The sequence below is a fragment of the Xenopus tropicalis genome, chromosome 10, assembly GCF_000004195.4.
Source record: "Xenopus tropicalis strain Nigerian chromosome 10, UCB_Xtro_10.0, whole genome shotgun sequence".
NCBI lineage: Eukaryota > Metazoa > Chordata > Amphibia > Anura > Pipidae > Xenopus > Xenopus tropicalis.
Window position 1 is genome coordinate 14,966,212 of NC_030686.2, and position 24,156 is coordinate 14,990,367.

The following is a 24,156-nucleotide window of genomic DNA, read 5'->3' on the forward strand; positions in this document are numbered from 1 at the left end:
CAGATTGTCAGTTCGGCCCTGCTAGGCCCCCTCCAGAGGCCACCACCCCCTTCCCAAAACCACATAATTAGTGACCCCCAAAACAACATTGTTCACCAGATCATTAGAAGCTGCGTAGTGCAACAGGGCTAGTGGGCAACAACTCACACCACTTAATGACCTCTTCTGGTTTTTAATGTTGTGATTTTGTGAATTTATAATAAAACAGGATTTGTTTAGTTTATATTTTATCTATATAATATGTATATTTGACTACTGATACATGGTTTTATTTATCACTGTGAGTTTTCAAGGGGAATTAGGTTTTTTGCCCTGTAATGTAAATATATTGGGGAGTTGCTCTGTAAAAATGTTACAGAATAAGGGGCCCAAACAGTATATATACTAAAGGAAGGGTGTAAAGTCTGTATGGCACACCTCCTCTGATGGGGCACCCATGCTTCAGGTGGGAGTGGCTAGCTGGGGAGGGGAGGGTGCAAATTACTGTGCCATATGGTGTTTTATATGGATTGATTAAGTGTTAATTATTCTGTGATTCTTGCACCAATACATGTTTGATCTGCACACAAATGCCCACCAACCCCGCTGAGGCAATCGGGACAATATTGGGGTTCCCTAGTGGAGTGGTTCGGCCAGAGGAGGGAGGCATCGTGGGGGAACCTAATGCTTTAACAAGGGGTTTGTTCTGATTTAGAGCTCATTCTATCTCGAATGTAATATTAGATTAGCGTGTAGCTCCAGAGGAAACAAAAAGCAATGAAGCTGTCTCTGGTCTCAGAGGAGGCAATAAAAATAATAAACTTCCTGTAACTGGAGCTGCTGAAATTTCTCTCTTTATAATCGCCTGCGTACATGTCCTGCCATAACTACATGACCCCTGGCAAGACTGTTTTATTGAGGAAAATTTCAAAATGTTTCTTTTACAGTTTCCATAGAAATTATCATCTCTCCCCTTAAGCACTTCTTCTCCACTGTAAACAATCGCTGCTCGTTGTCCTGGCTTTATAACTCAGCTCCTCCATAATACGTTCCACTGGGTTCAGCCGGGGCTCTTTTAAAGGGGCAGTACACCTTTTACTGTCTACATCTTCCAGGCTTTCACATAGGGGGTCACTTACCCTGGCAGCCAAAAACATTTGCTCTTTGAGGCTACAATTGTATTCTTATTGTTACTTTTTATTCATTATCTTTCTATTTAGTCCCTCTTCTATTCATATTCCAGTGTCACATTCACACCACTGCCTGGTTTCTAAGGTCAACAAGACCCTAGCAACTGAAATTCCGAATTGGAGAGCTGCTAAAAGAAAAAAAGCCAAATAACTAAAATTACAAAATTTAAAAAATGAAAAACAATTGCAAATTGTCTTGAATATGAATGTCATACTAAAAGTCAATTTCAAGTTCCATTGGGTTTAGTTGTGGCTCTTTTAGGATCCATTGGGTTAAATCTCTCGATATAATGCAAATGTTGCCTTTGCTAATACATTGGCCCCTATACCTGTTTAAATACAGGATAATATGTTATTGTCTCTAATTGCTAAGTAGATCAACCGGCACCTCTTGGTTCTTTTCCATCAAGGATTTACTTTACTTAAACCCATTTAGGGCATTGTGTTTGTTTTATTTTAATATCTTCTGCTAATCTAATGCACAAAACATCCCACAGAGAGAACCCAATGGTTTATTCTACTTTATTCTGATTAGAGGGCAAACCCAATTATTTGGCCAGGCATCAGTCCGGAATGTCACTGCATTGTGAAACTCCAAGTAGACTGTAAAGTTTCCAGGGACTTTGACAGATGTAAACCCAATATTCCATTCCATCCAAGATCCATGCCCTCTTCTGCCATCTGGAATAACATTTCTGCCCATAAAGGGCACATTGCACCATATAAATCTGCTTCTCTCTCCACTTAAGTCTCCTTTATTTATCACTCAGGCATGTGCGCCCTTTCAGCAATGGAATGTCATCAGAGAGGGCAATGAGTCTGGCACAACTCCCACTGGGGCATGCTACATAACTAACAACCTGCAGGACATCTATGAATTTGCCCCCTGCAGGGAGAGCAAAACGGTTCATAATTATGGTATGCATCATCATTTTGGTCCAGATATACTGCTAGACCTGTTGTACAGTCTCACTCATAAAGACAAATGTCCAGCACAGCAGGGAGCAGAGCAGATGAGACCACTATCTGGGTGTTTAACCAAAGAGCAATAATACATGGTACAGCCCTCACATTCATATAGTTTTAAGCAAAGCTCCTTGAGCCTCCTGATTGGCCATTGTACTAACTAGAACTTTGCATTCTATAGTTATTTGCAAATAGCTGTACATCAGTCACTAAGTTATATAAACTAAAAGTAAGTGTGCCAGGTACAATTTACATAGTGACACCACAGCTACAAACCAAAATGTTGTTCCACGTCTCCAAACATCTTTGTCTACATTACACCTTATTATACACAGAGATTTGGGGTATAGTGATTCCATGTTCAGGGCAGGTACAAGGATACTCACATGCCAAGAAACTGACCCATTCTCATGTTCTCTGCAGTGGCTGACAAAAGATTTTGTGAGCTGGGATTCAGCGCTGAGATAAATAAGGTAAATGCACAAGTTGCTATTCCAGTACATGGGAGAACCTCTCTTATATTACAGAGTTAGGAGGGATTCTCTCTGTTACCCAGAGCTTGGAGAGCAGGCAGCTTATTGGCTCATATATGGGGCTTTCGGACAGCCTGCCCAGTTTATATCTGCTCAATAAGTTAACTGATATCTATTAGGCAGATTAGCAAATGATGTTAGACCTTTGGTGCATTGAGTTCCTCTCCAAATGGGTGTCCATAGGCCCCACAGTATGATCCATCCATTAGCTTGCAGGCCAAATGATCAGGACCAAAAGCCTATTGGGTGAGGGAAGCCTGAACATCAGTTAGTGAGAGACTTGGGAAAATGCCTATTTTCTCTTCTAGATATTACTGGAAGACCAACATGTAAGTTAGGCAGAGATTTGGGATGAAGGCTTCTTTAGATATTCAGAGAAAGTATCGTTTTCATATCTTAAACTTAAATTGAGTGAAGAGGAGCATTGGACAAATTCCGGGTTTTGAGGGCACAGAGGCTGGGAACGTTTTTTTACTATAGCAATAGCAGATTATGTGATGCATGGAAGCAGCTCTCCACCATTTACCCAGGGAGACTGGCTATATTAGAGGGATTTCTCATTATATTTTCTCCCCGTGCAGGATGGGACCCTGTTAGCTGGAGCACCTTGGGGTTATTATCTAGGTGAGCTTGCCTGTGCTTTCATGTTTCTTTCCCTATCTAGGTCCTCCTTAAATGTTCTCTGCATCTCTCTATCTAGTTCTCTATCTGTCCATCTATCTGTTTTTTCATTTATGATTCTCTCTACATCTATCTATCTATCTATCTATCAATAGGTCTGGCATGGTGCCGAGAGACTGGCGGATTGCTTATGTGGTGCCGTTATTTAAAAAGGGATCCCGTTCTCAGCCTGAAAACTATAGGCCTGTTAGTCTGACATCAGTAGTAGGAAAGCTTTTGGAAGGGGTAATAAGGGATAGGGTACTTGAATACATTGCAGTTCACAATACTATAAGTTTGTGCCAGCATGGTTTTATGCGCAACAGATCTTGCCAGACTAATTTAATCGCCTTTTATGAGGAGGTGAGCAGGAACCTTGATGCTGGAATGGCAGTTGATGTCATCTACTTGGACTTTGCTAAAGCGTTTGATACAGTACCTCACAGAAGGTTAATGATCAAATTAAGGAATATTGGCCTAGAACATAATATTTGTAATTGGATAGAGAACTGGCTGAAGGATAGAGTACAAAGAGTGGTGGTAAATGGAACATTTTCTAATTGGACCAGTGTGGTTAGTGGAGTACCGCAGGGGTCAGTCCTTGGTCCTTTGCTTTTTAACTTGTTTATTAATGACCTGGAGGTGGGCATAGACAGTACTGTTTCTATCTTTGCTGATGACACAAAATTGTGCAAAAATATAAGTTCCATGCAGGATGCTGCCGCTTTGCAGAGAGATTTGACAAAATTAGATAACTGGGCAGCAAACTGGGAAATGAGGTTCAATGTTGATAAGTGCAAAGTTATGCACTTTGGTAGAAATAATATAAACGCAAACTATCTACTGAATGGTAGTGTGTTGGGGGTTTCCTTAATGGAGAAGGATCTGGGGGTTTTTGTTGATAACAAGTTGTCTAATTCCAGGCAGTGTCATTCTGTGGCTACTAAAGCAAATAAAGTGCTGTCTTGTATAAAAAAGGGCATTGACTCAAGGGATGAGAACATAATTTTGCCCCTTTATAGGTCCCTGGTAAGGCCTCACCTTGAGTATGCGGTGCAGTTTTGGGCTCCAGTCCTTAAAGGAGAAGGAAAGGCAAAGTCACTTGGGGGTGCCAAAATGTTAAGCACCCCCAAGTGACTTTAACCGCTTACCTTGTACCCCGGGCTGGTGCCCCTGTTCGGAGAAAATAGCACCAGCCCGGGGTACCTGGAGCGCAGCACTTCCTCCTTCCGCCTTCAGCTTCCTAAACTGCCGGTGGCCGGGCATGCACAGTAGAGCGAAAAAGCCGACTTAAATGTTTAAGTTCGGCTTTTCACTCTACTGCGCATGCGCGCGCAGCGAAGCCGGAAGGAGGAAGTGCCGACAGCTACCCCGGGCTGGTGCTGTTTTCTCCTTACAGCGGCACCAGCCCGGGGGAAAAGGTAGGCGGTTAAAGTCACTTGGGGGTGCCTAACATTTTGGCACCCCCAAGTGACTTTACCTTTCTTTTTCCTTTAAGAAGGATATTAATGAGCTGGAGAGAGTGCAGAGACTGCAACTAAACTGGTAAAGGGGATGGAAGGGTTAAACTATGAGGTTAGACTGTCGAGGTTGGGGTTGTTTTCTCTGGAAAAGAGGCGCTTGCGAGGGGACATGATTACTCTGTACAAGTACATTAGAGGGGATTATAGGCAGATGGGGGGGGTTCTTTTTTCCCATAAAAACAATCAACGCACCAGAGGCCCCCCCTTTAGATTAGAGGAACGGAGCTTCCATTTGAAGCAGCGTAGGGGGTTCCTCACGGTGAGGGCAGTGAGGTTGGGGAATGCCCTTCCTAGTGATGGGGTAATGGCAGATTCTGTTAATGCCTATAAGAGGGGCCTGGATGAGTTCTTGATCAATCAGAATATCCAAGGCTATTGTGATACTAATATCTACAGTTAGTACTAGTGTTTGTATTTATAGTTTATGTATGTGAGTGTATAGATTGGTAGGTGTGGGTTAGGTGTGCTGGGTTTACTTGGATGGGTTGAACTTGATGGACACTGGTCTTTTTTCAACCCTATGTAACTATGTAACTATCTCTATTCACATTTTTCTTTCCGTTATGCCGCAATGAAAATTTCGTGAAAAGTACTTGTGTCAATGACTCCTTAAAATGTACAAGTATTATGAGAAATGATGCATCCCATCTACATGTATAGAACCTGTTATGCAGAATGCTAAGGACCTTGGGCTTTCCAGATAAGGGGTCTTAAAAAAATAATTTAAACATAAAACAAACCCAATAGGGCTGTTCTGCCCCCCAATAAGGGGTAATTATATCTTAGTTGGGATCAAGTACAGGTACTGTTTTATTATTTCAGAGAAAAGGGAATCATTTAACCATGAAATAAACCCAATAGGGCTGTTGTGCCCCCAATAAGGGGTAATTATATCTTAGTTGGGATCAAGTACAGGCACTGTTTTATTATTACAGAGAAAAGGGAATCATTTAACCATGAAATAAACCCAATAGGGCTGTTCTGCCCCCAATAAGGGGTAATTATATCTTAGTTGGGATCAAGTACACGGTACTGTTTTATTATTACAGAGAAAAGGGAATCATTTAACCATGAAATAAACCCAATAGGGCTGTTCGGCCCCCAATAAGGGATAATTATATCTTAGTTGGGATCAAGTACAGGTACTGTTTTATTATTACAGAGAAAAGGGAATCATTTAACCATGAAATAAACCCAATAGGGCTGTTCTGCCCCCAATAAGGGGTAATTATATCTTAGTTGGGATCAAGTACAGGTACTGTTTTATTATTACAGAGAAAAGGGAATCATTTAACCATGAAATAAACCCAATAGGGCTGTTCTGCCCCCAATAAGGGGTAATTATATCTTAGTTGGGATCAAGTACACGGTACTGTTTTATTATTACAGAGAAAAGGGAATCATTTAACCATGAAATAAACCCAATAGGGCTGTTCTGCCCCCAATAAGGGGTAATTATATCTTAGTTGGGATCAAGTACAGGTACTGTTTTATTATTACAGAGAAAAGGGAATCATTTAACCATGAAATAAACCCAATAGGGCTGTTCTGCCCCAATAAGGGGTAATTATATCTTAGTTGGGATCAAGTACAGGTACTGTTTTATTATTACAGAGAAAAGGGAATCATTTAACCATGAAATAAACCCAATAGGGCTGTTGTGCCCCCAATAAGGGGTAATTATATCTTAGTTGGGATCAAGTACAGGCACTGTTTTATTATTACAGAGAAAAGGGAATCATTTAACCATGAAATAAACCCAATAGGGCTGTTCTGCCCCCAATAAGGGGTAATTATATCTTAGTTGGGATCAAGTACACGGTACTGTTTTATTATTACAGAGAAAAGGGAATCATTTAACCATTAAATAAACCCAATAGGGCTGTTGTGCCCCCAATAAGGGGTAATTATATCTTAGTTGGGATCAAGTACAGGTACTGTTTTATTATTACAGAGAAAAGGGAATCATTTAACCATGAAATAAACCCAATAGGGCTGTTCTGCCCCAATAAGGGGTAATTATATCTTAGTTGGGATCAAGTACAGGTACTGTTTTATTATTACAGAGAAAAGGGAATCATTTAACCATGAAATAAACCCAATAGGGCTGTTGTGCCCCCAATAAGGGGTAATTATATCTTAGTTGGGATCAAGTACAGGTACTGTTTTATTATTACAGAGAAAAGGGAATCATTTAACCATGAAATAAACCCAATAGGGCTGTTGTGCCCCCAATAAGGGGTAATTATATCTTAGTTGGGATCAAGTACAGGCACTGTTTTATTATTACAGAGAAAAGGGAATCATTTAACCATGAAATAAACCCAATAGGGCTGTTCTGCCCCCAATAAGGGGTAATTATATCTTAGTTGGGATCAAGTACACGGTACTGTTTTATTATTACAGAGAAAAGGGAATCATTTAACCATTAAATAAACCCAATAGGGCTGTTGTGCCCCCAATAAGGGGTAATTATATCTTAGTTGGGATCAAGTACAGGTACTGTTTTATTATTACAGAGAAAAGGGAATCATTTAACCATGAAATAAACCCAATAGGGCTGTTCTGCCCCAATAAGGGGTAATTATATCTTAGTTGGGATCAAGTACAGGTACTGTTTTATTATTACAGAGAAAAGGGAATCATTTAACCATGAAATAAACCCAATAGGGCTGTTCTGCCCCAATAAGGGGTAATTATATCTTAGTTGGGATCAAGTACAGGTACTGTTTTATTATTAGGTAGGGAGATGGTCTTCCCATAATACCCGTATTCAAATAAAAAGATACAATGGAGGACTTGTCCTGCAGCCTTATTTGAATAGTCATGTACCTGCACACAGTCAAGTCTTTAATGACATCTAATGTCTTTATGTTTTACAATAGGGGCGACCCTATTCCATATATATTTACCTCATTACAACCCTCACCTTATCAAACCATTATAATCATGCTGCCTTTTTTCTTTCTCTTCCTTACAAATCTCTAGGCCTGTACGTCACAGCAGGACTCCCCAATATTCTGGCAAGGCACCCCTCATCCGCCCCCATGCAGTCGTACCACAGCCAACAGATCTCCCCGGTTATTGGATCCTCCTATGATTCATACAAAGGTGTCTGCGGGGCTATTAGTGGAACAGTTAGTCCTTCTTCAGCATGGCCGTGATGTTGCCTCTCAGAAGCTTGCATTATTACACATAGTAGTAACACAATACCAAAAAGCATTTTCTCTGTTTTTCTATATATAATGAACAAGAACTAATAATATACTTCAAATATATTCTTATAATGTCAGTAGACTCAGTGATGTCATCAGATATGTTTGTATATTGATGTCACATGACCTGCTGAGACTTGTGTAATATAAGAAGTAATGTACTTACTGTCTCAAACGATATAGATATTCAGCTTTGGTCTTGTACTTCAATACAGGTCATGAGGTGACTCCTAATATCCTTACATTGTTCAACAGGGGGTACTTTTTTTTTTTTTTTTAAATACTTTTTTTGTGATTCATGTGACAGAAATGATATCACTGAGCACCAATTATAACTGATGACATCACTAAGCACTGTTTATAAGGATATATTTACAGGCTATATGGGAACCTGTTTTCTTTAAATGATTCAGATATTCATGTGGTACAGTGGTCTAACACAGAGGGGGCAGTTCTTCTTGTGAGCATAGTGTAGCAGTTACATCTCATAAACTTGCCTTGCACTTTAATAATGTTATATTTTTCACTGTCTAGGTTTCTCAGTGGCCTATGGGGAGTTTACAGGCGATAACACCCCAGGTATGAAGCCAAATATGCAGGAACCATGGGTTGTACTGACGTTGGCCATGAATGTCAGGGGGGCATCATGGTAGCAGTAGTCCTGAGAGATGTAAAGATTCCAAGCCCAGAAGGATTAGTGCCCTAATGAGTGTGTCTAGTGGAATTTGTCTGTCGTTGAACGAATGGGGGTGACCAAGATCCAGGGGATCAGCAGGGAGTGCCACTGTTTAGGAACAGTCTTCAGGAACCAAGGTTCCACTGTGTGGAGGGCAGAATTAGGAGATTTGATGTTACTGTTTCTAATTTGTTTCATCCTTTACAGAGATTATTCTCGGCAGCCCAAAATACCAAGATAAAGGAATTGTGAGTATATAAAGCACACCGTTATGCCAAGTTCCTATGTCTATCTGATCATAGGCTTACTTAGTATCTGCCCATGATCCTCCTGTTATGTTATATGGCAAGACACTAGAGGGAGTGTGGCCTAGTAGTCCTGGGGCATAACGTAACATATTACAAATGTAGCCAACAGTTGTGTTGTAGATGTCATTCTTCATAACCTGTACACATATATTTCCTTAAAATCAATCATCTTAGATGCTGAATAGATCACAGGAGAGACTGATTGGTCTAATATTCTGTGGGTCAGACCTATGCACGGCCACAGACATATTCCCAATGAGTGGGCTCCTGAACCAATGAGAGAGTTGATGGTGGTTGGTTTGTGTGGTTGAGGGAATTTCTATAAACAGGGAAATTAACTAGGTGCAAATACTGAACAATGATAAAATACATGTATTTAACCATGAGTATATGCAAAGGCCAATGTCTGTATCTATTACAGGTTGAAATTTACACAGTTTCTAATCCATGGAAAAATCTTATCAGCTTTATAGGAAAACAGGTAAATACTCATGTGTATGGGGGGTACATGGGACAGAGGAATATTTAGGTCTGTGCACAGAGGAACACATGGGGCATCTAATCACTGGGTCTGTTTCCATAGGAACATAAGGGACAGGAACATTACTAAATCTGCTCCCATAGGAGCACAAGGGACAGGAAAATCACTGCTCCCCTAGGAGAACATGGGGCTCAAGACTTGCCATTTAATAAAACTGCACTTTCTGCTCTATAGATTGCCTCCTACTTTGGCCACTCTGTTGCTGCTACTGATGTTAATAACGATGGGTAAGTTTGGTTTAACTTGGATGAATATCCTCCATAAACAGACTCACATCCAAATACCAGAGCTTTCTTATGGTTGGGTTACAGTGGGGCACCTGCTATCCCACAGCCCCAGTCCCTTCCCAGAGGCTATTATCCCCCCACTGCTACTATAGGCACCATCTCTCCCTACTATACCTGCTATCCCACAGCCCCAGTCCCTTCCCAGAGGCTATTATCCCCCCACTGCTACTATAGGCACCATCTCTCCCTACTATACCTGCTATCCCACAGCCCCAGTCCCTTCCCAGAGGCTATTATCCCCCCACTGCTACTATAGGCACCATCTCTCCCTACTATACCTGCTATCCCACAGCCACAGTCCCTTCCCAGAGGCTATTATCCCCCCACTGCTACTATAGGCACCATCTCTCCCTACTATACCTGCTATCCCACAGCCACAGTCCCTTCCCAGAGGCTATTATCCCCCCACTGCTACTATAGGCACCATCTCTCCCTACTATACCTGCTATCCCACAGCCCCAGTCCCTTCCCAGAGGCTATTATCCCACTGCTACTATAGGCACCATCTCTCCCTACTATACCTGCTATCCCACAGCCCAAGTCCCTTCCCAGAGGCTATTATCCCCCACTGCTACTATAGGCACCATCTCTCCCTACTATACCTACTATCCCACAGTCACAATCCCTTCCCAGAGGCTATTATCCCCCCACTGCTACTATAGGCACCATCTCTCCCTACTATACCTGCTATCCCACAGCCCCAGTCCCTTCCCAGAGGCTATTATCCCCACTGCTACTATAGGCACCATCTCTCCCTACTATACCTGCTATCCCACAGCCCCAGTCCCTTCCCAGAGGCTATTATCCCCCCACTGCTACTATAGGCACCATCTCTCCCTACTATACCTGCTATCCCACAGCCCCAGTCCCTTCCCAGAGGCTATTATCCCCACTGCTACTATAGGCACCATCTCTCCCTACTATACCTGCTATCCCACAGCCACAGTCCCTTCCCAGAGGCTATTATCCCCCCACTGCTACTATAGGCACCATCTCTCCCTACTATACCTGCTATCCCACAGCCCCAGTCCCTTCCCAGAGGCTATTATCCCCCCACTGCTACTATAGGCACCATCTCTCCCTACTATACCTGCTATCCCACAGCCCCAGTCCCTTCCCAGAGGCTATTATCCCCCCACTGCTACTATAGGCACCATCTCTCCCTACTATACCTGCTATCCCACAGCTACAATCCCTTCCCAGAGGCTATTATCCCACTGCTACTATAGGCACCATCTCTCCCTACTATACCTGCTATCCCACAGCCCCAGTCCCTTCCCAGAGGCTATTATCCCCCCACTGCTACTATAGGCACCATCTCTCCCTACTATACCTGCTATCCCACAGCCACAGTCCCTTCCCAGAGGCTATTATCCCCCACTGCTACTATAGGCACCATCTCTCCCTACTATACCTGCTATCCCACAGCCACAGTCCCTTCCCAGAGGCTATTATCCCCCACTGCTACTATAGGCACCATCTCTCCCTGGGATCACTGCCTTAAACCCAGTGCAGCAGTTGAGAGGCCACAATGAATGTGAGCAATGAATGCAAAAAAATAAAGTAATAGATTGAGGGAAAAGTGAGTCTGCTAATATTATGACAAAGGTAAATAAACTTCCTTAAGTTAAAATATTAATATTTGAGGAACTATGGTCTAAAAAAACAAGGAAGACAACACTAAAGTAAAACTGTTCTGATGATGGCATTGCTTTAAGGTGTAAAAAATAAGAGGAGTCGACCATCTAATAAACTTTAAATAAATTGTAGTCGGTGATGTTTGCACCAATTTGCATGGCATGGGGGTTATGCCTTGCGGTACGGGAATGCTTTGCCTTTCTGTATTGCTTCTCTCCAGCCCAATGCTATCTGGTTGCCAAGGTCACCAACTGTGTTGATGTTTGCAGGAAGGATGATGTTCTGGTGGGGGCTCCACTTTTCATGGTACGGAGGACTGGCGGGAAGCTGCAGGAGTTCGGACAAGTTTACGTGTACCTGCAGAGGAATAACAGAAGATTCAGCTTTAACCACCCGGTCCTTACTGGGTCCCGAGTTTATGGTCGCTTTGGATCTTCCATTGCTCCTCTAGGGGACATTGATCAAGATGGGTTCAATGGTGAGAACTTCCTTTCAGAAAAGAGCTCTTGTTTGATGCTGCTTCTCTGGGTAGTGTAGGGACAGATTCATATGGGCCTCCTGCCTCAGGACCCCAAGCAGCTTCCACTGCCTTTTGACTTGGAAGTCCAAAGAAATGGGCCATGAGCTCCCAGTCACTATATTAAACCATCATGGGAAGTAGTCATAACCTTACAGGGTCAATAGGTATTGCTATCAGGTATCCAGGTTACAGGAACCAGGACTTCCTTTAGAAAATGAAGGGAAATATTACTAGTGGGGAGGGGGGGGGGGTTCCAAGCCATTTGGGGATTTATGTGCTTAGAATATAGCAGGATAGATATTACCATAGGTTCCAGATGTGAGAAATTCAGGTTGACCACTGTTATGTTAGTTGTCCTTAATAGAGAAATAAAGGGAAAGGAAAGGAGTAACTTTTCTCCCTTAATGCCAATTTAAAACATGGAGGGTTGGTGCTGCAGGTAGCCTGGCAATAAGTGAGAGCTAGCCTTACCTGACCTTGTCACCCAGCCGGTATTTGACTGGCCTAGCTGGAAAATTAAATTTGCCAGTAAATTTGTAAAGGCAGCAACCCTACCTATCGATCCCTCCCTTCCCTGACCCGCCCCATGGCAATCACCCCCTTTTAAGTGGAGACCGCCTTTGCCCCACCCACTTCCCCACCCTGTGATGTAATCAACCCACCCCCAAGTGACATCACTGGCCGCCCCCAACCCGAAGGCCAGTATAAATGGCGAACCCTACCTGACCTGTGATAGGTATCCTTGCAGTGAGACATATGAGGTTTGGTACAATAGTGTTCAATTGGCCAGCGGAGGCAATTAGAGGCAGACCATACTGTATTGACACTGAACATGTGATCAGATTACTTATTCCTTCCAGGTCTCTGTTGCCCTGCACTTTGCACATTGCACCTTATTCAGCAAGTGTAACCAGCAATTTGGTGTAAACCACAAGTACAGAGGAACATGTACTGATACAAGTACCTTTGTGGTGATCATTTAGATCAGGGATCCCCAACCTTTCTTACTCGTGAGCCACAGTCAAATGTAAAAAGACTTGGAGAGCAACACAAGCACCATAAAAGTTCATGGAGGAACCAAATAAGGGCTAAGATTGGCTATTAGGCAGTCTCTATGCACCCTATCAGCTTGCAGGGGCTTTATTTGGTAGGAAATCTTGTTTTTATTCAACCAAAACTTGCCCCCAAGTCAGGAATTCAAATATAACTCCCTGGTTTGGGGGCACTGAGAGCAACATCCAAGGGGTTGGGGAGCAACATGTTGCCCCTGAGCCACTGGTTGGGGATCACTGATTTAGATAAAAATGTTCTTTTGCTCTACACTTGTCTAAGCTATAATAAAAAATGTCCAAAAAATAAATTAAAAAAAGCAAATAATTTGTGATCAAAATAATTAGTGTCTCCCTCCATCCTAGATGTGGCTGTGGGCGCTCCATTCGGGGGAGAATCTGGGGGAGGCTGTGTGTATATTTATCGAGGATCCACAGCTGGTCTGTTCCCCCAACCTTCACAAATATTGGAAAGTCCTCTACCTCCTCCAACCCAGTTTGGCTTTGCACTAAGAGGAGGGACGGATATCGACAACAACGGATACCCAGGTACAACACAACATTAACAGAGACAATCCCTTGTAATTCCTCCATCTCCTGTCTCACAGCTCAATGTATCTCTTGTAGATCTGCTGGTTGGTGCATTTGAAGCAGACAAAGTCTTTATATTCAGGTGAGACTTGTATAAGCATCTGTCACTCATGTCCATGTCTATGATTCCTGGAACGCAAAAAGCCAACCCCCAGTACCAAGTTAATTCATTACAATGGCAACTTGTAAGAGCTTGATTAGACGAGTGAGCTCACATATGTGCGGGATACCTGGTAAATAATCACAAGATTAGTATAATCAGTAAACTTGAGCTCTTCGTATACTTCCAACCTCATTTCCTTACCTTGTCAAATAGCTTTCCCCTTTTTTGTATTTCCGAATTTCTCAATTTTATCTTCTGTGTCCTTCTCTTTCCTTGATATCCACCTCTCCAATCCCAGGGCCCAGCCTGTTGTTGTTCTCCAGGCCTCATTGTTCTTTCACCCAGAAGCTCTGAACCCAGATGTAAAACTCTGCAACCTTCCTCAGAATGGCGCCGCTGTCAGCTGGTGAGAGGGAGGCAATAATCTCTTACAGTTCTGTGTGTGGTTGGCATTTCCTGGTGGTTGTACTGTGTATTGCTATGCAAGTTCTACAGGTCAGTGTGCAGCATTCTTCAGTTCTGGAGATGCTAAGATGAGCAATCACTCACATGGAGACATGATCATAAATAAATACAGTAGAGAAAACAGGTCTTAGTACAAGTAGATCCAGGGACTGGTCCGATTGCCATCTTGGAGTCAGGAAGGAATTTTTTCCCCTCTGGGGCAAATTAGAGAGGCTTCAGATGGGGTTTTTTGCCTTCCTCTGGATCAACTAGTAGTTAGGCAGGTTATATATAGGCATTATGGTTGAACGTCATGGACATATGTCTTTTTTCAACCCAACTTACTATGTTACTATGTAATAAAAGCATTAGCACAGAACAGCATCTAAAGGTAATGGCACACAGGGCAATTTCTAGTATTTGGTCCCCACTGAATGATGTGCTCAGTTTCATAATGGGCTCACAACTGATTAAATAAAGGCTATGGTGCTTATATTGGTTTGCCATATTGTTTACAGAGGGAAATTGTTCACGAGCAGCAAAACATTGTCACCTATTTATGACTAATGGGGAGAACCAATGTCCATTGACTGTTATTGTTCCATTAGTTAACAAGGCTTTCTCTTCTGTAGTTTCACAGTCCGTGTCTGTGCTCGAGCGTCAGGCCGTAGCCTTCCGAAGAAAATCAGTAAGACTATATCAGCTGTATACCTTTTCTGCCACCCTTTGTCCTCTCTCTTAAACACCCCCTGAATCAAAATGTTCCTGTAACACTGTCTCCACAGCAGTGCCTACATGGTCATTTTTTTTGCTTAGTGCTGCCGCCCTGTTCCCAGGGCAGTGATGTCTTTTTCAGTTTAGGCCCCACTTGAAGGTGCCTCAAAGCCAGTGATCCCCAACCAGTGGCTCAGGAGCAACATGTTGCTTCCAGTGGCCTCAAACAGGTGCTCATTTTGAAATTTTGGTTGCATAAAAAGCAGGTGTGCTTCCAACCAGAGCCTCTTGTAGGCTGCCAGTCCAATTATACCAAATAGCCAATTATAGCCCTTAGTTGGCACCCCCAGGGATTTTTTCGTGCTGGTGTTACTCCCCAACTAATTTTGCAGTGAAATGTGGCTCACAAGTAAAAAGGTTTGGGGTCCCCTGCACTAAGTAAATGAAATGATATAGAAGAATATGGGTGTCTCAGTCATTCCAACATAGGATCAGGGATGTAGGACAGTGAATACATATTCAACCCAAATCTCATCCTAACTGCCTCCAAGCTGAGCTTTCAGGTGTAGTTTAGAAAGCAATGGCAGTTCTTCCCAAATCTAACCTTCACTGGCCTGCAGGATGAGTCCTACTCTGATATTGCCCCGAGAACCAATATTTTCAACGAAAAGTGTCATTTGGTGAAAAAAAGTAAATGTGGCACTGAGCCTGGCAGCATGGGAGACCATTGTGTCACAGAATGGCTTATTTCCCTATACTTTTAGTTTTCCTTCTTACCTATCTTTGGTTATGCATTTTCTTCATTTATATCAAACCTGGGCGAGGAGTTCTTATCTCTCACTTCTCTAAGTCACTATCCATTGTTCTCATTGTTACTTTGCTTACAGTTTATCTGTACCAATGCCAGCTTCTGCTCTTCCTCATCCTCCATACTCAACATTGTTGCTGCTCCATCTCTGTTACTCCCCCAAGGTCTCTCAGCTGACCTCCAACTGGATCGTCTAAAGACCAGATTTGCCCGAAGAACTTTCTTCTTGGATTCCTCCCAGCCGAGTAAAACCATAGACATGGAACTTCATAGCAACTCAGCTCAGCTCTGCCATAACCTCACAGCCTACTTGCGGGTACCTCACATTCCTTTAATAGCTAGTTAGCAAGGATTAGACCTCATATAGGTCATTATTATGACAATATACATCACCCCTTCTCTATGATTATCATGTCAGTCAAGATTAGGGACTATCCTTTCAATAGAAGAAAATAGACTGGATTAAACCAACAATTGTCAACCGCCATCTTTATTGTAGGGAGAATCTGAGTTCAAGGATAAACTAAGTCCTATAGCCATGAGTGTAAACTTCAGTCTGACGAGAGCACAGTCCATGGACACAGTTCAGCCCACCCTGCATGGGACCACCTTCCTACAGGAGCAGGTGAGATACATGAACACATAAATTATTTAGGACAGTCTTTTATATGTGTACGCTACATTTAAATGGAAAAAGTGTTGGGGAGCAACACAAGCATGAAAAAAGATCTGGGGGTACCAAATAAGAGCTGTGATTGGCTGTTTGGTAGCCCCTGTATAGACTGGCAGCCTACAGGAGGCTCTGTTTGGCAGTACACATGTTTTTATGCAACCAAAACTTGCCACTGGTTGGGGATCACTGATTTAGGTCATCTTAAAGCAGTGTTCCCCAACCAGTGGCTCGTGAGCAACATGTTGTTCACCAACCCATTGGATGTTGCTCCCAGTGGCCTCAAAGCAGGTGCTCATTTTTTAATTTCTGGTAAGGAGGCAAGTTTTGGTTGCATAATAACCAAGGATAATGTCAAACAGAGCCTTCTGTAGGCTGCTAATCCATGTAGGGGCTATTAAGTAGCCAATTATAGCTCTTATAATTATATATTATAGCTCTTTTCCATGCTTGTGTTGCTCCCCAACTCTTTTTCCATTTAAGTGTGGCTCGTGGGTATAAAAGGTTGGGGATCCCTGTCTTAAAGTAAATACATTGAGGGTAATGTAATAAAAAGCTCAAGGTTTGCTCCACTTCTGATAACACATAGCAACCAACTGAACATTTGCATTGACTAATAAATGCTGCCTGACTATGAATTACTAGAAATTAAATAAACTTTGCACCTGTTATTACTTTACCCCCTTAATATCTGCTGCTACTAATAATCAGGTACATAACTGGTAGAGGAATGTTGATAAATATTACATATGCAGAATAGTTTTCCTTTACTTTTCTTCTTGTTTCAGACTAATATACTATTGGACTGCGGTGATGACAATGTTTGTATACCAAACCTGCATCTAACTGCCAACTGGTAAGCAATCAATCTATCATGTCTACTATTCCTAAGTGCCAGTCTAACAAAGTTATGATTTCCCTTCCAAGGTCTGCCGATCCTCTAGTTATTGGGGTAGATAACCTGGTACACATCGAATTTATTGCCACCAATTCTGGAGAAGGAGCCTATGAGGCGGAGCTCTACGTCTGGCTGCCACCAGGGGCACATTATATGCAAGTCTTGGGGGAGGCAGAGGTGCGTGAAGATGTGGGGAAGGGATGGCATATTAGGGCCTGGGGTAGAAAAACTAGACATACAGTAAAATAAAATAGTGTGTATTTTAAAACATAAAACAAGCTTGGTGGAAAGGCATGATAAAGGGTAACTATAGCCCAAATATGGCTCATGATGAAGATATTTTTTGTCTGTACTATATATATCTGGAGCCTTGCTATTTTTCAAGCATTATAGTATATATTAAATATATACAGAAAACTCATAAACTCCTGTTGCTTTGGACTTAATTCTTCTAGACAGTGATTATAAATACAGGGATGGGATCTGTTATCCAGAAAAAAAGCTCAGAATTACAGAAAGGTAATCTCCCCACAGAATCTATTTTAATTAAATAATACTAATATTTAAAAATGATTTCCTTTTTCTATGATATAATAAAACAGTACCTTGTACTGGATCCCAACTAAGATATAATTACCCCTTATTGGGGGCAGAACAGCCCTATTGGGTTTATTTAATGGTTAAATAATTCCCTTTTCTCTGTAATAATAAAACAGTACCTGTACTTGATCCCAACTAAGATATAATTACCCCTTATTGGGGGCAGAACAGCCCTATTGGGTTTATTTAATGGTTAAATGATTCCCTTTTCTCTGTAATAATAAAACAGTACCCGTACTTGATCCCAACTAAGATATAATTACCCCTTATTGGGGGCAGAACAGCCCTATTGGGTTTATTTAATGGTTAAATGATTCCCTTTTCTCTGTAATAATAAAACAGTACCTGTACTTGATCCCGACTAAGATATAATTACCCCTTATTGGGGCAGAACAGCCCTATTGGGTTTATTTCATGGTTAAATGATTCCCTTTTCTCTGTAATAATAAAACAGTACCTGTACTTGATCCCAACTAAGATATAGTTACCCCTTATTGGGGGCAGAACAGCCCTATTGGGTTTATTTCATGGTTAAATGATTCCCTTTTCTCTGTAATAATAAAACAGTACCTGTACTTGATCCCAACTAAGATATAATTATCCCTTATTGGGGGCAGAACAGCCCTATTGGGTTTATTTAATGGTTAAATGATTCCCTTTTCTCTGTAATAATAAAACAGTACCTGTACTTGATCCCAACTAAGATATAATTACCCCTTATTGGGGCAGAACAGCCCTATTGGGTTTATTTCATGGTTAAATGATTCCCTTTTCTCTGTAATAATAAAACAGTACCTGTACTTGATCCCAACTAAGATATAATACTTCTTTATTTGAGGCAGCACAACCCTTTTTGGTTTAATTAATATATAAATTATGTTATAGCAGACTTAAAGGTATGAAGATCCAAATAACGGAAAGACCCCTCACATGGAAAGGTCCCAAGCATTCTGGATAACAGATTCCATACCTGTACTTAACAAAATCATGATTGTGTCCCTTCAAGACAAAACATGCTCTGGGTCTATTATCCATTACAACTTATCTTTACTTACAGATGTTTCCTAGTAAATGTTTCCTGCTTATGGTTGCAATGAGCTATTAGATTTGGAGCAAGTTTTGCACCTTATTAATAGTGGTTTGTTATGAGATTAGAGCAAAATGGGAGCAAGATATAAGACAGAAGGTACAAAAAGAGACAAGAGGTACAGATCATGGTGCAGACTGATGCAATTCTGATAATAGTGATTTACATTTTGGATGCTTTCTATAGGAGAAGATTCTGTGTTCCCCCAAAAAGGGGAATGAATCGGAAGTTGTGGTGTGTGAGTTGGGGAACCCAATGAAAAATAAAGCAGAGGTTTGTACTCATAATGAAACATTTTTACCCAACTTTCCTTTGTAATTGCACACATACCATTTTTGATTTACACCAGAGTCATCAATATGGATTCAAAAGTTTCACCCACAAGATGAATAAGGTGCCAGTTGTGACAGTGTCAGTGTGAAAGTTCCTAAGAGTTCACTAGTTCAGTTGTGTGCCAGTCAGCTGGTGCAAGTAGGATGGTTTATAGACTAGATACCGTACATACTTGAGTGTAAGCCGATCCGAATATAAGCCGAGGTACCTAATTTTACCTAAGAAAACTGGAAAAACGTATTGACTCGAGTATAAGCCTAGGGTGGGAAATGCAGCCGCTACTGCTAAGTTTCAATAATTAAAATAAAAACCAGTAAAATTAAATTAAATGAGTGGGGTATGTTTTTAAATATTTAAACAGTAAACTAGCTCTAGTCGAGAAGAGGGTCAACAAAAACAATATGGTATCAACGATGATACCATAAGAGTACTACCCCCCTTAGCTCAATCAGCAACCAAGCTAAAACACAAAGAGTTAAAATCCTTCAAAACTATATATAGTTTATATAGAATATAAATTGCAATGTCTAGTGCTGAATGGGACAGGAATAGATAGATGAAGATGAATTTGGGAGCGGGCCAGGGCACTGGAGGATCTGGTTGCAGGAGGCCTAATTTGCACACAAAGGAGAGAGGGTGCTAGTCTGGAGGGACCCATGGCACCCAACTCGAGTATAAGCCGAGGGTGACTTTTTCCAGCACATTTTGGGTGCTGAAAAACTAGGCTTATACTCGAGTATATACAGTATATGAAGGGAACCCTGGCGTTAGCACTCTCTCAAATCAGGCAGGACGTACAGGGCCCCTTAGTACTGTGTAAAGACTGAGCGCATATAGCTACAGGCACTTTCCTCAATGTCAGTTTGAAGGCTGCAATTCTGTTCCTGTTGCACTTAGCACTGAGCCTTGGCATTGTTAATGAGCCCTTACATCTCTGAGAATTGTCTAATGTCAGTGTATATTCTTTCCTGTCTCTTTAGACGCCCCGAGAAATAATAATATACATTTTCTCTTCCTCTCTGTCTGTCCCCTCTCACCCTCCATTACCGCCTTCCTATAACATCTCTTTAACTTAATGGTTTCTAACCTTCCTATTAATGTAGATTCATGCAGACCTACAGCTCAGCTTCAGTAACCTGGAGGATTCTGGGAGCACCGTCACCTTCCAGATGCAGATAAAGAGGTGAGGATACAGGCAATTACATCATTGTCATAATGATCTTTAAATATTCTATTAATTAGTACATAAACCATTATAAATAGTATCTGGCCTCTGACCGTGTATACATAACTGTATTATTTGCCTCTTCTTTAATGTCTCAGCCGCAACACTGTTAATTCGACGAGCTCAGTCTTTTTGGTGGAGATGGCAGTGAAGGTGACGGCATTCTTAGAACTTCGAGGGTGAGTGACCATCTGATTACGGCTGGGGACTGAACACCATGTAACCAGCTGACGTAGTTAAGATCAAGTAACAGTAACTCTGTTTATTTCTGGTGAAGCCACTTCTACAACTCTACCTCAAACCAGCTATTATTAGCCTTTACAATGACTTTCTAGTTACAACATTCTCTTGAATTGCCTTCCACTTCAGAGATGATTCACAGTGAAGTCCATCCTATCTAGAAGATATTTCCCTGGCTGTTCCATCAGGCACTCTCTCAATGGCAGCCATACATGCAGAGATATTATTACATGACTGATAAATGATCATAAGACCAGTTCTTTAGTATGAAGAATGATCATGGAAAAATGATGGGTGTGCAAGCTGGCCATGCATGTAAAAATGCCAGTTGGGAACCAGTTAGGAACATCATCCATTTCCACTATTGTTTTCTCATTATTAGATATTATTATTTGTTTGCTCTAAGACGACTGGCCAGTTTTCAACTCACTAAAACACATCTTGCCATATAAGCATACTTTCTTTCTCCTTAAGATGCGCTGCCATTCAGCCTTGTGTTTCACCTATTCCTCAAGCTCTCTAGAATATTAGCTTTTGTATACACAACCGTATTGTCTAGTTCTCTCAGCTTATATTGTTTTTCCATTGGTTGTTTTCCCATCGTTTGCACATTTGTGCAGTATATAAAAAATGTAGTTCTTAATACAAAGAATAGTGGGGGCTCTATTATGCACAGATGGCATTGGAGCCCAAATGTAGCAGACTGGTCAGTATGAGGGTGGGCACCCACAACATTGCTTTGTTCTCCATCCCTCAGGAGTTCTCACCCTGCCGAGGTTGTTCTTCCATTACCCAACTGGGAACCAAGGGAGGAATCAACAAAGGCCCAAGACTATGGGGAGGAGGTGACACATGTCTACGAGGTACTGCCTGCTAAGCTTAACAATAATTGCAGCCACATTAGGATAATAAAACCTGTGGCATATCTGTAAGAGCTACACTAGAGATACCATTCCTGCACCTTACAACCCATTGGTTTAATTAGCAGTTCAGTTTTACTGAAAGTTTTAAAACCATATGGTTTTGCCTGATGATCTGCAACTGTTAGGAATTGGAACTAATCTAATTCTACATGTTGTATACCTCTGCCATAGTGCTCAGGTATAAGTCAGTATTTCTCAGTATTGCTGCACCACTAGTGCCTTCACTGGTGATACCAATTAAGTCAGTAAGGAATGGAAAGGTCTTGAAGATTTAGAAGCCATAGCGTGACACAGAAGTGGGTATATGTATATATAGAGTATGTTTACAGGACAGGGAGGGTGGGGATGGAGGTAAAGGTGATACTAAAGAGTTTTGTTTGGGGGAAGACTAAGGCTAAGGAATAGAAAGAAAGGAGGGAGTTTGTATGAAATGCATGTATGTGGGAAGGTAACAAGCTTCTGAGGTGGGAGGTAGTAACATTTATTCAAAAAGGTGAAACTTGCCATGATCAGTGGTTATAAATGGGTAAATATGACAGAGACTGAACTAGAAAGGCAAAGAACTGAATGATGGGAAGGAAGGATTGTGCCTTGTTGCAGTAAGTGTGTCCTGGTGGAGGAGATCATGTAGGTCCAGAAGAAGAGAATCATTATGGAATCCTGGTTAATGCAGTTTAAAGAATGGGTAGTTGTGTGTTGCACTAAGGAGTCAATGAGGTTCTCCTCAGGTAACACCCTTATTGTGAAGCCATCCTTCATCTGATGAACCACATTCTGTTCTAGTAGACTATAAGTTGGGGCATAACCTATGTTAGAGTTGCCACCTGGCCAGTATTTAAGGGCTGACATATTCAGTATTATAAATTAACTAACATTGTATTTGCCGGTAAATTTGTAATACCCAATAAATCCCCCCTTTTCTTATCTTCTCTGCACTGATCAGCCTTTATACTCACAAGCCAACCTCTGCCCTGCTCAGGCTGGCATTATAGAAATAAACAGGTGGCGACCCCAAATGTATATGGGGTTCAGAGCAGAGGTGAATTAAATGAAAGATGTGGGTCATGGAGGTGCCAGTGAGAAAGAGAGAAATTAGAAGAATGAGGGTGAGAGGGCAATATTAGACTAGAAAGGGAAGTTTGAGAACAAACTTCATGTTGGGTTGAAAAACATGAAGTCACTGAATGGGCTCCGCCCACTTTCTCTGACCATGGACCACAGTTATACAGTAAAAGCCACTGTGCAAAGTTTGGGGACCCTGGTTTTAATAGTGTCTGAATGGCAGCAACTTAAATTTCCCCACTGAAAGTCAACGACATCTGATTGGCGGTTGGTGGCTCCACTCCCTTTTTCTAACCTGCAGTTACCCAGTGACTAACTCTGCGAAGTTTAGGGACCCTAGGATTAATAGTTAAAGAACGGCAGCAATTACACCAATAAAAGTCAATAGGTGAATTGTGATTGGTGGTTCCGCCCACTTTTTCTAACCTTGAGTGGAAGTCACCCAGTGACAAACAGTGGGCACCCTGGCATAAATAGTGTGAGAATGACAGCATTTTAAATTTAAACCAATAAAATTTAATGGATGAAATCTGATTGGCTGTTAGTGGCCCAACCTACTTTTCCTATTTTTGCGACTGCAGTCCCCCAGTGACCAACTTTGCAAATTTTGGGGACTCAGGCATTCATTGTGAGGCTGACAGCATTTTACACTTCACCATCAAAAGTAAATAGGTGAAATGTTATTGGCTGTTGGTGGCTCCGCCCACTTTTTTTTCTAACTTTGAATGGCAAATACCCAGTGACTAACTCTGGAAACTTTAACAACCCTGGAATTAATATTTAAATAATGGCATCAGTTTAAATATAAACCAAGGAAATCTAATGGGTGGAAATGGATTGGCTGTTGGTGGCTCCTCCCACTTGTTTGGGAACCCTGACATAAATAGTGTGAGCAAAGCAACATTTTAAATATAAACCAAAAAAATTCAATAGGTAAAGTCTGATTGGCTGTTGGTGGCTCCACCCACTTTTTAAAACCTAAAAATGCAGTTCCCTAGTGACCCTGGTGTTAATACTGTGAGAATGGCAGCAGGTTGAATTTCCCATTGAAAATCAATAGGTAAAATCTGATTGGCTGTTGTTGGCTGCACCCACTTTTTCTAACTCTGAACTGCAGTTACCTGGTGACTAGCTCTGCAAAGTTTGGAGACCTTAGTATTAATATTAAAAGAATGGCCGCAGTTTAAATTTAAACATATTAAGTCTATAGGTGAAATCTAATTGGTTGTTGTTGGCCCCACCCACTTTTCTAAACTTGGAACATAGTCACCTAGTGACAAACTGTGCAAAGTTTGGGGACCCTGACATTAAACATGTGAGAATGGCAGCAGTTAAAATTTTCCCACTGAAAACAATGAAAGAAATGTGATTGG

The 24,156-nt window shown here is 41.6% G+C and overlaps 1 protein-coding gene across 2 annotated transcripts in view; it reads left to right on the forward strand.

Annotated features, from left to right (window-relative positions):
• Window positions 1–24,156, forward strand: part of itga2b.2 (integrin, alpha 2b (platelet glycoprotein IIb of IIb/IIIa complex, antigen CD41), gene 2) — a 33,518-nt gene that overhangs the window by 3,362 nt on the left and 6,000 nt on the right. The window contains exons 5-25 of one of the 2 annotated variants that reach the window (XM_031894717.1): window positions 1,940–2,087; window positions 2,559–2,608; window positions 3,250–3,292; window positions 7,840–7,962; window positions 8,601–8,645; window positions 8,950–8,990; window positions 9,472–9,531; window positions 9,766–9,818; window positions 11,786–11,994; window positions 13,452–13,634; window positions 13,713–13,758; window positions 14,078–14,185; window positions 14,856–14,911; window positions 15,910–16,061; window positions 16,245–16,370; window positions 17,204–17,271; window positions 17,343–17,490; window positions 19,187–19,273; window positions 20,437–20,516; window positions 20,657–20,737; window positions 21,556–21,661. In XM_031894717.1, coding sequence (XP_031750577.1) covers window positions 1,940–2,087; window positions 2,559–2,608; window positions 3,250–3,292; window positions 7,840–7,962; window positions 8,601–8,645; window positions 8,950–8,990; window positions 9,472–9,531; window positions 9,766–9,818; window positions 11,786–11,994; window positions 13,452–13,634; window positions 13,713–13,758; window positions 14,078–14,185; window positions 14,856–14,911; window positions 15,910–16,061; window positions 16,245–16,370; window positions 17,204–17,271; window positions 17,343–17,490; window positions 19,187–19,273; window positions 20,437–20,516; window positions 20,657–20,737; window positions 21,556–21,661 — 2,013 coding nt within the window. The remainder of the gene's footprint in view (window positions 1–1,939; window positions 2,088–2,558; window positions 2,609–3,249; window positions 3,293–7,839; window positions 7,963–8,600; window positions 8,646–8,949; window positions 8,991–9,471; window positions 9,532–9,765; window positions 9,819–11,785; window positions 11,995–13,451; window positions 13,635–13,712; window positions 13,759–14,077; window positions 14,186–14,855; window positions 14,912–15,909; window positions 16,062–16,244; window positions 16,371–17,203; window positions 17,272–17,342; window positions 17,491–19,186; window positions 19,274–20,436; window positions 20,517–20,656; window positions 20,738–21,555; window positions 21,662–24,156) is intronic. The other variant, XM_031894718.1, reaches the window with a different exon arrangement.